Here is a 14,143-nt window from a genome sequence, read left to right on the forward strand (position 1 = left end):
TGGATGGCATTGAAGTGGGTTTAAGGTACTAATCTGTCAGGCAGTGATGCCTGTGTAATGAGTATAAACTCTTGAGTATAGTATTACATAGTAATGCTCTATTTAGCATAAACAATAGGCAGAACTTATATGAGTATATTGCTTATACATGAAAAATATCGAAGAAAAGGAGAGTTTGAAACTTAGGCTATGATTTGTCCTATTAACTTTTAGTTTATGGGGTGATATGTTGTTTGTGTTTAGAAAATTAGCTACTTAAAATGAGTTAACTTGTTCAATTCTGCTGATTCAAAGCTTGATTTTTTTTTTTTTTTTTTTTGATAGAGTGAGCTGGTGGTCGGGGGAGGGGCAGAGAGAGAGAATCTCCAGCAGACTCTGTGCAGAGTGCAGAGCTGACGCAGGGCTTAATCTCATGATCCTGAGATCATGATCTGAGCTGAAACCAAGAGTCGGATGCTCAGCCCACTGAGCTGCCCAGGCGCCCCAATGGTTGATTAGTTTTTAATTAAATTATTTTTATGATTAAAAATGACATCTTTAAAGTGTATTCATCAAAATTTAGCCATTAATCTTTTTTTAATACATAGTCTTCAAGTCCTCATTCTCTACAGTTGATTCCTTATCAGAGGAACTGCTGGAATGTTTCCTTTTGAAAATTTAGCTTCAAGAAAGTGAATGTTAGTAAATCTTTTAGTTAAAAATCATGTGGTTTGAGTTCAAGATTTACTATAATTTTATGAGGATTTTTACTAAATAAAAGTAAATCCAGTCCTTTATTTCTTGTGGTTGGAATGTTTGATCACTCATTGAGTCTATTTTAGGAAAACACTGGTGCAAATTGCTGACCAAGTGTAACTTACCCATTTTTCTTTTAGCCTCGTCAGTGAATCCACAGTAATTGACAGGAACTCACTGATATTTTAATGATAAATTTCCATTGAGTTTAGTGTGTTGCATGTTTTGTGAGGAACTTCATTTTGTGTATGCGATGCTGGTCAGCACGTGGTCACCTATCTGCCACAGTGTGTGATGGCCAGGGCCCAGGGACACCTGCCCAGGCCATTTGTCTGAGTTTGGTGCCATTCTTGCTCCTGTAATAGCTAGAAAATGTTGTGCTTTGTTTTCTCCCAGTGAGAATTCCCGACTGGCTGCTGAGGTCTACAAAGACATGCCTGAGACCAGCTTTACCCGAACAATTTCGAACCCAGAGGTGGTGATGAAGCGTCGCAGGCAGCAGAAACTGGAGAGGAGGATGCAGGAATTCCGCAGCTCGGATGGGCGGCCTGACTCAGGTACCCACACCAGGCCTCCTCCACTGGGCACTGGACCCTGTGTGGCTGCTGCCCCACCAGTGTGCCTTCAATACGTAGAGATTTGTTTAGTGACATGGTTTCCCCCAGTGGGGCTCTTTTTTCCCCTAATTTTTGCTTTCTGGAAAATTATCTATGAAAGAAGAGAAAGATACAATGAATTCCTGTGTCTTATTACCCTGCTTCCATAACTGACAGCTCATGTCCCATCTTCTCCTATGTGTATTGTTCCTGTTCCCAAACTGTACTATTTTGAAGCAAATCCCATATTTCATCTTATATTTCAGTATATTTTCCTAAAGGTCAGGGTTTTTAAAAAATAAGAACAGAAGAAACCATAGTACCATTATGATATACAAAAGAATTGATGCTAATTCCTTCCCATCATCAGATGTCTTGTCACTGTTCAGGTGTTCCCACCTGCCTCAGATAATTCTCTGGTCAGGGTCTTAGTAGGACCTGCCTGTGGCCCCTGTCTCTCATTTCACCTTTCAGTTTGTGCATTTGGGGGTTTGTTTAGAAAACCTCAGTTGTTTGTCTTGTAGATTTTGCTGACAGCATCCGGTAGTTCACCATCTTTTCCTCTTGCTTTCTCTGTTTCCTCCATTAGGTGAAGAGGCAGGTTTAGGTTTGGGGGGTGGGGTGGGAGGGAATGTGGCAGAAACACTTAACTCACTAGCATCCACAGGCGAGCAGTAGTTTGTGAGATGTTTTCATGCACTCATGGAGTTAAACTTCTCAGTATTGTTCCGTCTGTTGCAGTTATCTCCTTACTGATTCTTGATCTGTCACTTGGAGTCAGTGAGGATCCCTTCCACCTGGCACCTGAGGCTTCTGCATGTCCCCGGTGGTCCTGGGGAGTCTCCCTGTGTGACTGGACATCCAGGCTCCCGAGTGCATTTCCCACCCCAGGCTCTAGGGAGTGGCTGTTTCTCTAAGGAGTCTTTGTTCTGTTTGGTGGGATGTATTCTTTGGTTGCCAGGAGTGTCCCGTGTTACTGGTCAGTGTTTGCTTTTAATTCTACTTAGTGGACAGAGTTTTAATACTTTTTTTTCTACTATGATTTCAGAAAATCTGAGTATCTTTTCTCATGATAAAAATTCTTTCCACTGAACACCAATAATTAATTATTTGCTTTTCCCTATGATAAATAGCGATACCAAAATAAAAATAATGCTATGATTAGCAACATGATGCTGAAAAAATTGTAATCTTTTTTGGGAAACTTCTCTGTGAGTAAATCCCATAAGGATGTACTGTCATGTTACTGTGTTTTGAAGTCACGGAATTGATGCCTGTGTAGTAGTTACATATTCATATTGATTTATACTTAGGTTTGTTTTATTTTGCTTCTTAAAAATTTAATGTACTTATTTGTTCCCAAGTCAAATCTACAAAATAAGGTATATTCAGAGAAATTCAGCTTTTGTCCCTGGTCAGCCCCTTTAATCAAATGACAGCGTGCTGTATACTTTTTGCTATCTTGTCTTTCCCACCTACATATACACTGGAGATTACTCTGTATTTCTGAGGGAAATAGAGATTATAAAGAGAGTTAAAGTAAATGACTATTATTTTAGTTATAAATTGGATTTGTGTATTTTTAGCTATTTAGCTATTTGACATAAAATTTTATTTGTAATTAACCTATAATTATATTCATCCAAGAAAATACTTGTTATAAACTTACTAGTTTTGCTTGTTAAAAAATGATAGCATAATCATTTTGAGTTTCAAAAAAGAGCCTTCTGTTGGAAGACTAGATCAGTGAGCCAGCCTTTTCCAAAAATGTCTGACCTAATGTGACCCATCCTCTCTGTAGTTCTTCTATAACATTATACTTGCGTACTCCAGAACTGCTCATGTTGTGTTGCATCCTGTACGTACACCTGTCAGCTCACTTACTAGCTTTAAGGTTTTGAATGATGAGACTGGCAGCGCTTTTCTAACTGTGGACCCCTTCTCTTTAATCCAAGCCTGAGTCGAAGGGTTATACTCCCTACCTAGCATTTTTGTAACATTGCCCAATATACGTATGTGGCAGCAGGTCAGATCTGTGTGGGAAGGCTGTGTTGACACTCGTATTACGTTCATGGGAACAGCATTGTTTTTCATTAGTAAGTCTCCTGTCTTCATTCGCGAATTTGTCTGTGGACCATGGTCCTGATATGCTTGGTCACTTGACAAAAACTGTTGTGATTCCGTGTCTTCAGAACTTAGGGTGTTGTATCAATGTCATGTTCCCCACACCCACTAGCCATGGTAGAAGCTGGCCTCAAAGGTTTGCCACTCTTGCTGTCTTGTGTTTACTTTGTTTACCTCTGCACCTTTATAAGGGAGTCTTAGTTACATGTTTCGTGAGAGCTGTAGCCTCAGTGATTCAAAACAGCTAGAAGAGTGAGATACTTATTAGTTGGATAAATAATGTAACATGAGGTCCAGGTGATAATCTGTTTATATATATCCTGTCTTGTTTGGTGAAAGATTCAAAATAACTTACAAATATATTTTAGGTGGGGATTCAGAAAGCATTTAATTTAGCCTAAGTTCCAGATCTGGAGTGGTTTCTGTGGGAACAGTAGAGGATGGATCTGATGAAATTGCATTTGGAAGTGGGCATATGCTGCCCATGTGAGGGATGAGTCTCAGTGCAGTCCCTGGCAACAGGCTGGTAAGAGAGAAGCAATGTATCTAAGAAGTGGAGTTCTCAGGACCTGGTACAGACTAGATTTGTCTTGGGAGGGGGGCATTCTGGAGAAGACCCATTTCCAGTTGGATGGATGTTGACGGACTGCAATGAGAGAATGTATGGGAATGGAATACAGGTTTCCTTGAGGTGCTGGTGTGATCTGGGGGATGTTCTGGGCTGGTAGTTCAGTGGCTCTAGACCAGGTTCTGAAGTGTCAGAGAGAGATTTGGGAGTAATCTGTGGTTGCCAGGCAGGCATCATTGGGCATGAGTGAGATTCTTTTTGGTAGAAAATATGCAGGTAATAGAAAAATTTAAGCAAGGTGACTATTAAGAGGGGTAGGCAAAGACAACAGAAAAAAAAAAAAAAAAAAAAAAAACCTTCCAAGAATTAGGAGGAAGACTAGCAGAATATCCAAGAAGTAGAGGTTAAAGGGATAGTTGGGAGCAGAAGGAACATTTTTCTATATAGACTTCCTGGAAATCCTAAAAAACTAAATACTGTTAGCAAAATAGATGTTTATGGTTAATATTAAGGAAGTCAAATATATTAAGTTCAGCTACTTTGTCCTTAATAATTGATTTAGAAAATATATTGTCATAACATGTTATAGTTATTAGCTTTGCTGTTTTGTTGGCAGAAAATACGGGGGATGTGGTCACACGTTGCTGAGCCTTCTGAGAGTGACCGCTCCATCTGTAGTAATCCTGTCTGGTTAGCCTAGGGATTGGTTCCCTAAGTTCTCGTGACCTGACTCACTGCACAGCTGATCAGATTCCTAACTTGTAAGAAGCTTGGGCCCTGGACTTTGTAAAAAAGCCTTTTTGACACTCTGGTATATTCAGTCTGTAATTTCCTCAAAGTGTAGTTGGCCCAGAAGGCCCCTGCGATCGCCGCTGACTGGTTTGCAGCACCGTGTTCTGCTGTCTGATATGGCCCTGGGTTTCCTCCTGAGACATCGTTGGCAGCGGCGTGAGGCTGCTCTACAAGTCTGTCCTCCTGCCTCCACCGTTCCAGGAGCAGTTTTGGGGGTGGCAGAGCACTGTGACAGGACCCCATAGCTGGGGGCCTTGCGAAGCACGGGCCTCGGTGTGTCCTCCTCAGACAGGGCAGCAGACCTACCTTAGTCGTAGAGCCGAAACGTGCATTTTTACACATCCAGGTTAGTCCACAGCAGGGCTTGTAAATTGTCAGCTGCTCCTGTGTTCTTCCTCAGCAAACTGGGTGTTAGTAGGCCTGTCAGCTGAAAACCCTCTGAATTAGACCGCCTCACACTCCTGATACCAAAACCAAGTCAGGTTTTAGACAGATGTTCTGAAACATTCCAATGGGTGCTACAAGTAATTCCATCCAATGGCGAGTTCATTCGGCTACGTGAGTATGAATTTTACAGCTTCCTCATCATGATGTGTCCTTTAGAAGAAGTGCTACTTAAGATTATATTATCTCTAGGAACCATACCGACTTTTTAAATGATTTTCTGGTTAACCCTGACCTTAAATTTTTTCAGACCAAATATTCTTTCATCTGCGGTGGTCTGTAACTTTGGGATTGCAAAGTACTTGTCTCGGCTTTTGGCAGATGCAACATTTTTTAGAAAAATTAAATTTCTGAGCATTTGCATTTTTTTTTTGTAACCCTGTAGGTGAGGATACAAGTCCATTTCTTCAACTCTCAAATCAGGTGGTCTGGTTTGCTCTTTGGTTGTCTAATTAAAGCACACAGATATTACCTAAGTCTACAGAATTGTTTTTACTCATTCTCTTGTACATACGTTTTTCTTATAAATTAGTTCAAATATGCATTTGGAAGTAGGGTATAATTAAATCAGAAGGTAATGCATTTTGGTGGACTAGAACGTGTACTTTAAAACTGGCCTTGCCCTGGGGTTGTTGGCCCTGCCTCCACAGTTCCTTACCCAGAAGCTGGGGCCGTCTTAGGAAAGCACGGGTGGCATTTTCCCACCTCCCTGCCTGTACAGGCACACACACATGCTAGTGCTTCCATGCATGTGCACACATAGTGAGTGAGAGCTTCCCCATGGCTCCCACTTGAGCTAGAGTAAAATCCAGACCCTCATGATCATGGTTTGCTGTGTCCCATGTGGTCTGGCCTCGTGACTGTGGGTGAGGAAGTCCTGTAGGACCTGGCTTCACACATTCTGACTGCCTTTCTGTCTTTTCCCTGGGGTTCATCTCTGACAGGTGAGCCTAGCCAGACCCAGGCGAGCTGTCGGCCTTAGCGTCCTGCTAGTCCCTCTGCCCAGAAAGCAAAGTTTAGGTGGCTTTGAGGCTGCTGCTTGTCACTCAGGGCTCGGGGCAGGAATTTATCTTCATAGAAGGCTTTACAGTCCTGTGAGCTTAGGAAGCTTTTGGTCATTTTCTTTCTCACAACCCTGCTTGTATTTTCTTTTTCTTTCTTTTTTTTTTTTTTTCCCTGCTTGTATTTTCCACAACATGTATCACTGTCTTAACTGTTTGCTTGTCGGTCTTTTCCTCCTGCCCCCCACAACTACAGGGTAAGCTTTTGGCTGGCAGGGACTCTGACCTGTGTGTCGTTGCATCCTCAGCATTGGAACACTGGGGCCCTCAGCCTGTGAGCCCGTGTCAGTGTTTGTACGTGCTAAATGTGTTGACAGGCAGCGCTATCAAAACACTCTGGAGTCTCTTCCCTTACTCATCCTTTACCCATAGTGAAAGTCTGCTCATCATTATAAAAACGACGTGGGCTTAAGGAGAGGACAGAACCAGTCTTTGTCATACAGGATTAGTCACTGTAGCAAAGTGTTGTTAGATCAAAAAGTGACTGTAAATGTATGTTGTCTAACAGGACACGAGTATCGAATTATTGCCCAGATTCCATCTTCGCGGTCCTTGCAACTGCAGCTTAGGTGTCCTTTTTTAAGTGATCATAAATGTTAGCTATTTTTTTGCTGGAATAAAATAAAGTAGGACTCAAAGATGTCAAAATTTTTTTTTTCAGGTGGAACATTGAGAATTTATGCCGATAGTTTAAAACCAAATATTCCCTACAAGACAATCCTGCTGTCTACCACAGATCCTGCAGACTTTGCTGTGGCTGAAGCATTAGAGAAATATGGTCTAGAGAAAGAAAATCCTAAGGATTACTGCATTGCCCGAGTAAGTAACTGTCAAATCAGAACTCACCAGTATTACCTATGCTAGAACTTCACATTTAAGTGGAAAGATATTCTTTAAATGATTTTCTTTCCACTGTATCACTTAAAATGTAATAAATGTAAACCCTGTATTAAGTATGTGTTAAAAAGTGGCATGTTCCCTTCCATTATAGAAGTAGTAGATGTTCTTGTTGTAAAGTTAAAAAAAAAAAAAAAAAAAGTATAAAAAGATGAATTGAAGAAAATAAAAATCACCCATAGTTCTAATACCAAAGGATAACCACTACTGACTAGAGAGAGTAATACATATGACACGTGTGTATACACAACTGTGTAAATACATATATGTGTGTGTGTGTATATACATATATATAATATACATATCCTTTTAGTTCTTGTTTTGTCTATTTAGGTAGCATTTTTTTAACAGTGTTTTTCTTATGGTTTTCACTAAGATACATTATGAAGATTAAACTTTTAAACAAACCCAGTTTGCTGTTGTAACTAGCACGTGGTGCTACATTTAGTCATCTGTCATTTTTTGCAGAAATCTTCCACCCAGTTCTCCCAAGGACAGTGAGCTCTTATTCCTCAGAACAGAGTGGGCCACATTAAATAAATCAAGCAGGTTTTCTCTTGTGAGACAGACTGCTTGGACACAGCAGACACAAGTGTCTGTGCTGACTTCTTCCTTACCAGGATTTCCCTGTCCAGTCGCATTGGCCTGGGTTCTTACAAGAGATGTCTTCCTTTCCTCGTCCTTTTTTTTTTTTTTTTTAAAGATTTTATTTATTTATTCATGAGAGACAGAGAGAGAGAGGCAGAGACACAGGCAGAGGGAGAAACAGGTTCCATACAAGGATCCTGATGTGGGACTCGATCCCTGGACTCCAGGATTACACCCTGAGCCAAAAGCAGACGCTCAAATGCTAAGCCACCCAGGTGCCCTGTCCCTCCTTTCCTCATCTTAACAGTTGATTATTAAATAATAAAATAGTGTGGTTACTTGTTTTGGTCTCCCCCTCCCCAAAAGATTATGGAGGAGTGATGACAATGCAGCAAACCTCATGTACTTACCCTTGGCAGCACCGCCAGGATCAGCGCACCAGCTCAAGCAGCATCATATTCACCTGCGGGAAGCTCTAAGTGCCTCTGTATAATTCATCCCTTCCTTCTCCCCCTTTGCTAGGCAGCCACTGGTTTGCTTTCACTATAAGCAGTTTACATTTTTTAGAATTTTTACGTAAGTAGCATTACACAGCCTATACTCTGGTTTCCTCTTTTCCTGTACTCAGCTGTAAGGATTTCAAGTGTCCTTGTCTGTATCCATGCTTGCTTCCTTTTCGTTGCTGAATAGTATTTCATTATATGGATACTTCAGAATTTATTCATCTGTTTTCCTGTTGATGGACATTTAAGTTGTTTCAGTTTCTAGGTTTTGGCTGTTACAGTGAAGCTGCCATGAGCATTTGTGTGCAGGTCTTCTCATAGGTGTTGTTTTTTTCTCCAGAAATACTCAATAGTAGGTATACGTATAACTTCTTAAGAAACTCTGGAACTGTTATCCAAAGTGATTATATCTTGTTACATTAGCGCCAGAAGTATGTGAGAGCTGTGGTTGCTTTACTTCCTCACTCATATTTGATGTGGTCAATTATTTTAAATATCAGCTGTTCTGATAGGTTATTAGTAGTGTCTCATTGTGGAAAACAGTTTTAATTTCCCTGTTGAGATATATATTAAGTCCATTGATACATATGTTGTGAATACTTTTCCCCAGTCTGTGACTTTCATCTTTTTAATGTTACCCTTTAGAGAATGATTTTTTTTTTATTTTTGTGGACATCATTTTGGTTTTTTTTCATCATTTTGTTTTTTTACATATTTTCTATTTTGTTCTATGTTCTATATAAGAATTTGTCTCTTCTGAGGTTGCAAATACTTTCCTCCTATGTCTTATTATTATTTTTGTAAGATTTTATGTATTTTTTTGAGAGAGTGTGCATGAGCGGGGATCGGGGGTCAAGAGAGAGAAGCAGACTCCCCACTGAGCAGGGAGCCCGACCTGAAGCTTGACCCCAGTACCCTAAGATCATGACCTGAGCTAAAGGCAGATGCTCACTGATGGAGTCCCCCAGGTGCTCCTCCTCCTGTGTCTTATTATAGAAGTGTTATAGTTTTAGTATTCACATGTAGGTCTGTGCATTCCATTTCAAGAGAACTTTTGTGTGTGGTGTGAGGTTAGGGTAGATGTTCATTTTGTTCCATGTAGATACCCAGTTGATCCAGCACCATTTGTTGAAAAGGGTTTCTGTTCTCCCACTGAGTGCTTCGAATCCTTTGTTGAAAATCAGTTGACTATATATATATAGTTCTATTTCTGGAATCTGTTCTATTAATCTGTACATCTTGTATCCTTTTGTGAGCATCAAGCTATATTGATTACTATAGATTTATAATAAGTCTTAAAGTCAGGTAAACTAAGTCCCAATTTTGTTTTTTTTTTGCTTTTGCTTTTAAAAATTGCTTTGATTATTCTAGGTTATTTGTGCTTCTGAATAAATTTCAGAATCAGCTTGTCAGTTTGTACAGAGAATGTGCTAGGATTGTGGCTGGGTTTGCATGGCTTCTGTAGACGAGTCAGAGAGACGTCTAGCCTCTCAGTGTCCGGTCTTCAGGCTGTGAACACAGTGTGCCTCTTTGTTTATGTGGTCTTTGAGCCCCAGCAGTATTTTGTAGCATTCACTGTAGAGGTCTTAGACCTCTTTTGTTAGCTATAGATGGAATTATATAAAAGGGCTTGTTGAGCTTTATGGCTTTTATCTTTTTGCTAAAAACTAAATTCTCTTCAGTTGGAAAAACTGTTGGCAGATCTGTAATTTTATGAATAGAACTCAATTTTCAGCTGAAAATAAGAAAACAGATTTTTTCCCATTAAAATGATAATAAAAAATTAAATAATCTGTATAAATGTGCAAGAACAAAGAGAATGAAAGAAGAGACAGCAAAAGACCAAAGCTGTGAATGAAATTCTGGAGAAGTAATTCTGATATCCTACTCGTTGGGTCCGAGGAAACCTGCAGAGAGAACCTCCAACAAGAAACTTGTCAAGTGCCCGTATCCTATCCTTAAGCAGACTCAGGAATGTTAAGGGGCTTTAGCACTTTCTGAGTCAGCATTAAAGTTGAACTAAAATGAAATTGGGTCGAAAATTTTCATAAGAAACCGTAGACCCACCAAATTCCTCTCCCCATCCCCACTCCCATGTCATCTCTCCATCTGGAGACTGTGGTAGAGGTGATGGGGCAGAGGCCTGCACTTCGGGGTAGCAGGCATACAGAGTATGGCGAGGGTCTTTGCTGAAAATGGGAGGGTGAAGTGGAAGGCTCTAGCCAGGATACTGACAGCCAGAAGATTTCAGGATTTCTCCCAGAAGGCACTCTCTGGCCACATGAGAAAGATCTGTATGGAAACTGTCCTGTGGAAGTTCAGTCCGATAACCTCAGTCAGAGAGCTCCCGACAATACCCCTTGCCCATAAGCATAGCCCCCACCTTGAACTTTCTTGTGCCTCACTGTAGAATGTGAATGTATGGCCAAACTTCAGCAGACATTTGAAACACCTCTATGATGAAAGACAGACCCACACAAACAGGTAAAGAACCGGATCTTATTCCATGGATGATACAAGGCAGAAAGCAGAGGGAAGTGTTCAAAGAACTGAGAGACTTGGAGAGGTAAGGAGACAGTGCATCTGTGGAGTAAGATCACAGTGCTATCATGAGGGACACCCAGGGAAAGAGGCCTCAGAAGTTTAAAATGTAAGTAAATAAGGGGTAGGAGACAGTGTCAACAGAAGGAGGTAGAAGATAAAGCTCAGGAAATCTGTCCAAGTGTAGAACAGAAAGAAAGGATAGAAGAGGAAAGATCAGAAAGTTAGGACATCTTGTAGAATTCCTAACACTTGGCTAAAGGAAAGCCAGGGATGAAAGCAAGAGGACATGGAGAGGTAGAGTCATCAAGGATATGTACTGGAATGTCTCCCAGAACTGAAGCGTGTGCGTTTCTAGCTCAGGAATGGCCTGTAGGATAATGTTGGTACAGCCACACCAAGGTGTGTTATTTTGGAATTGTAGAACAGTAGAGAAAAGAGGATAATGATTCCAAAGAAAAAGATTGCAGTCACACATAAAGTGTTGGGGGGCAAGATGGGTGCCAGTCATTTCAGCATCACCATGGAGTCTGGAATACCTGAGCCAGTGGTCTCTGATTCACAGTGAAATGATTTCTAGCCCAAACTGTTGAGTGGTGTGGGTGGAATAAAGACATTTCAAAACATTCAAGGCAAAATTGGCCACCTGTTCAGCCTTTCTCAAACAGGTAGTGGAGGATATCCCCCAGCAGGATGGAGTGGGCCAGGAAAGAGAAGGGTACAGGCTCCCCAAACAGGAAGTTATCCCATGGGTGATGGTAGAGGAAACAGTCTGGAAGGTGTTTTGTGTAGTTATCCTGCATAGTGCTCACTACACTGTGGGGATGGGGTTTAAGATTGAAAATGGTGTTTATAAATGTTAGTTATATTATCTAAAACAAATGGCAAGTAAATTCCTGAATGTGTTTCTAAGAGAACTTTGTTTCAGTTCTCTGTGTTATAGCAATAAATAAGAAGTAAAACACCTATCACTAAAGGATTGCTTATGCCATTGGATACCTTTTGCTATGAAATATTATGAATTAAATCTATACAAATTGACTTGGGGGTACATACATTTTGTAAAATACCCCATTTTTGGAAAACCAATACCATAAAATAAAATGGAACTACACAAGTCTGTGTGTATGCGTATGTGACCATAGAGAAAGGTAGATGCCCAGGAAAGATACACAGGTTACTAATTACCTACATGAAGAGAAGAGGGAAGGAAAGAAGACTTTGAAATACACATGTGATTCAAATGTGAGCTCTCATATGAGATAGGTAGATGCATAAAGATCATTAATGAGGGCATGATCGTAAAAACAGTCATCTCACAGTGGGTTTTTTTTTTCTTACTTCCTTATACTTTTCTGTGTTCCAGGTTTTTACAGTGAACCTGTATTACTTGGAACCAAAAAAACATACCCCAAAGATCATTTCTTAGTGAGGTGGGGAAAGATCAGTGATCATGAGTGTTTGTTTTTCGATATGCTTTTTCATTCTCTTTGGTCTCACTAAGAGAGAGTAAGAAATAGTATTGATAAATTAGAAGGGAAAGTGAAATAGAAGATATATTTTACACTGAATTTCTGGAGAATAGGGTTCATAGATAAAGAAACAGTATCCTGAATTGAAATTCTATCCCACTTTGGTGAGGGAGGGGACTCTTGGGGTGAGGTTGAGAGAGTAGGTAGTCACGATAGTTATGCATTCTCTCTGAAGGGGAAATGCTTAAGATACAGGACATTCTGATGCATTTTCCTCCTGGTGGTTAAGTGTGAAATAGAAGAGAATCTTGTGATGCCAGGTTTTGTGAGCTCGTTGCTTTTCTGTTCAGGAGGACTATGTAGTGAGCATTATCGTATATGGTCCACTTATGCCCTTGGAGTAATAGGCCCATGGATGAGGATGGATTTGGATACAGGCTCCGTCAGCTTTTGGTTAGTAATGACTATAAAAATGTTCCTGGTCGGAATAAAATCAGCAAATCAGTAGTGTGCCCAGGGCCCAGCTTGCTCAGTGGAGACCTGACCCTCTTCCACTGTGCCCCTGCTGGTCTGTGAGCACCCAGGGCAGGGTGCCTTACCACACCTAGCCTTGCATGTGAGACTTGGGATTGCTCACGTGTTTGCCAAGGCACGTTTTTGTGTCCGCGCATGTGACTCTACTAAATAATATTCAATTGCATGTAAAGTTGCATTTGATACAATAGGTGGTAATGACCTTTACCATTTTTTCCCTCTCCTTAATTTCTACCATACCTTTACTGACGACATTCAAGTGAAAGGGCACCCCAGTCGAGGTCATGAAATATAAAAGCCTACCATGGGCTTGTAGTGACAGGCCTTTTTGAAGTCATTTGATGCTTTCTTTTGAGGGTCTCCTACTTTGGGCTTTCCTTCTATTATGTCCTTGGAAATTCTGCTTCGCAAGCTTAGGCAGTAGAAATCAGGAGTTGATTATTGTTTTAATCTTGAATGAGACGTTCTTTGTTCTCTTGGTTTGTCATCTTATCAGTTATGTAGTAAGTAGTGCTTCCATATTCATTCATTTGTTATTTTAGCTATTGAATTATTCAATAAATACTTAAGTTCCTCTCACTTGTTAGATACTCTGCTGGGATACAAAAGCCAGAGCTGTCTCTAAAAGAACTTAAACTGAAAGGAGACGGAGAAGCCAGGAGTGAAAAATATAAAACAAGGAGTGCCTGAGTGAGAGTGGTGGTCAGGGAAAGATTACTAGAGGGGCTGTAGTTGAGCTAGGCTTGGACACTGGGAAATAAGCCTTTTAAGCTCAAGAGATCATGGAAGTGTGGGAACTCACGACCTAATCTGAGAGCTCTGAGTAGTTCGGTGTGGCCCGGGTCTAACAGAGTGCAGGACAAAGATTGGGACATGAGAGAGGTGTGAAGCTCAGGTTCTGGACTATGTGTGTTCTAACCCCAAGATACTAAATTCAATATAAAACAGCACAAGGAAAGATTAATTACTTTAGGAAGATGGTGTTTTATAGTACATTTGTCTTACTAAGGTAATCTGAAGCAGTGTAGAGAGAAATTAGAGGGTTCTACAGAAGAGTCTAGTCCACTGGTATATGAGTATGATGATATTTTGGGTGGCCAGGTCTCCTGAGATAACATTACTGCACTACTATAGGTTGAGCTGTTCACAGGCCAGTGGTCTGGCTGCTTCTCATATTTTCTATAATTGTGTCTCAATTTGCGTTAATACTTAATACTTCATTCCTTAGAATGAAGGAGGGGCAAAAATCCAGCAGATGTGTGAGCTTATTGGGCCACTGTCACCTAGA

The 14,143-nt window shown here is 40.6% G+C and overlaps 1 protein-coding gene across 20 annotated transcripts in view; it reads left to right on the top strand.

Annotated features, from left to right (window-relative positions):
- Positions 1 to 14,143, top strand: part of AFDN (afadin, adherens junction formation factor) — a 137,618-nt gene that overhangs the window by 44,970 nt on the left and 78,505 nt on the right. For all 20 annotated transcript variants that reach the window (XM_077899742.1, XM_077899756.1, XM_077899746.1 and 17 more), the window contains exons 5-6: positions 1,132 to 1,292; positions 6,982 to 7,139. In XM_077899742.1, the coding sequence (XP_077755868.1) occupies positions 1,132 to 1,292; positions 6,982 to 7,139 (319 nt within the window). The remainder of the gene's footprint in view (positions 1 to 1,131; positions 1,293 to 6,981; positions 7,140 to 14,143) is intronic.

The sequence above is a fragment of the Canis aureus genome, chromosome 1 (genome assembly GCF_053574225.1).
Source record: "Canis aureus isolate CA01 chromosome 1, VMU_Caureus_v.1.0, whole genome shotgun sequence".
NCBI lineage: Eukaryota > Metazoa > Chordata > Mammalia > Carnivora > Canidae > Canis > Canis aureus.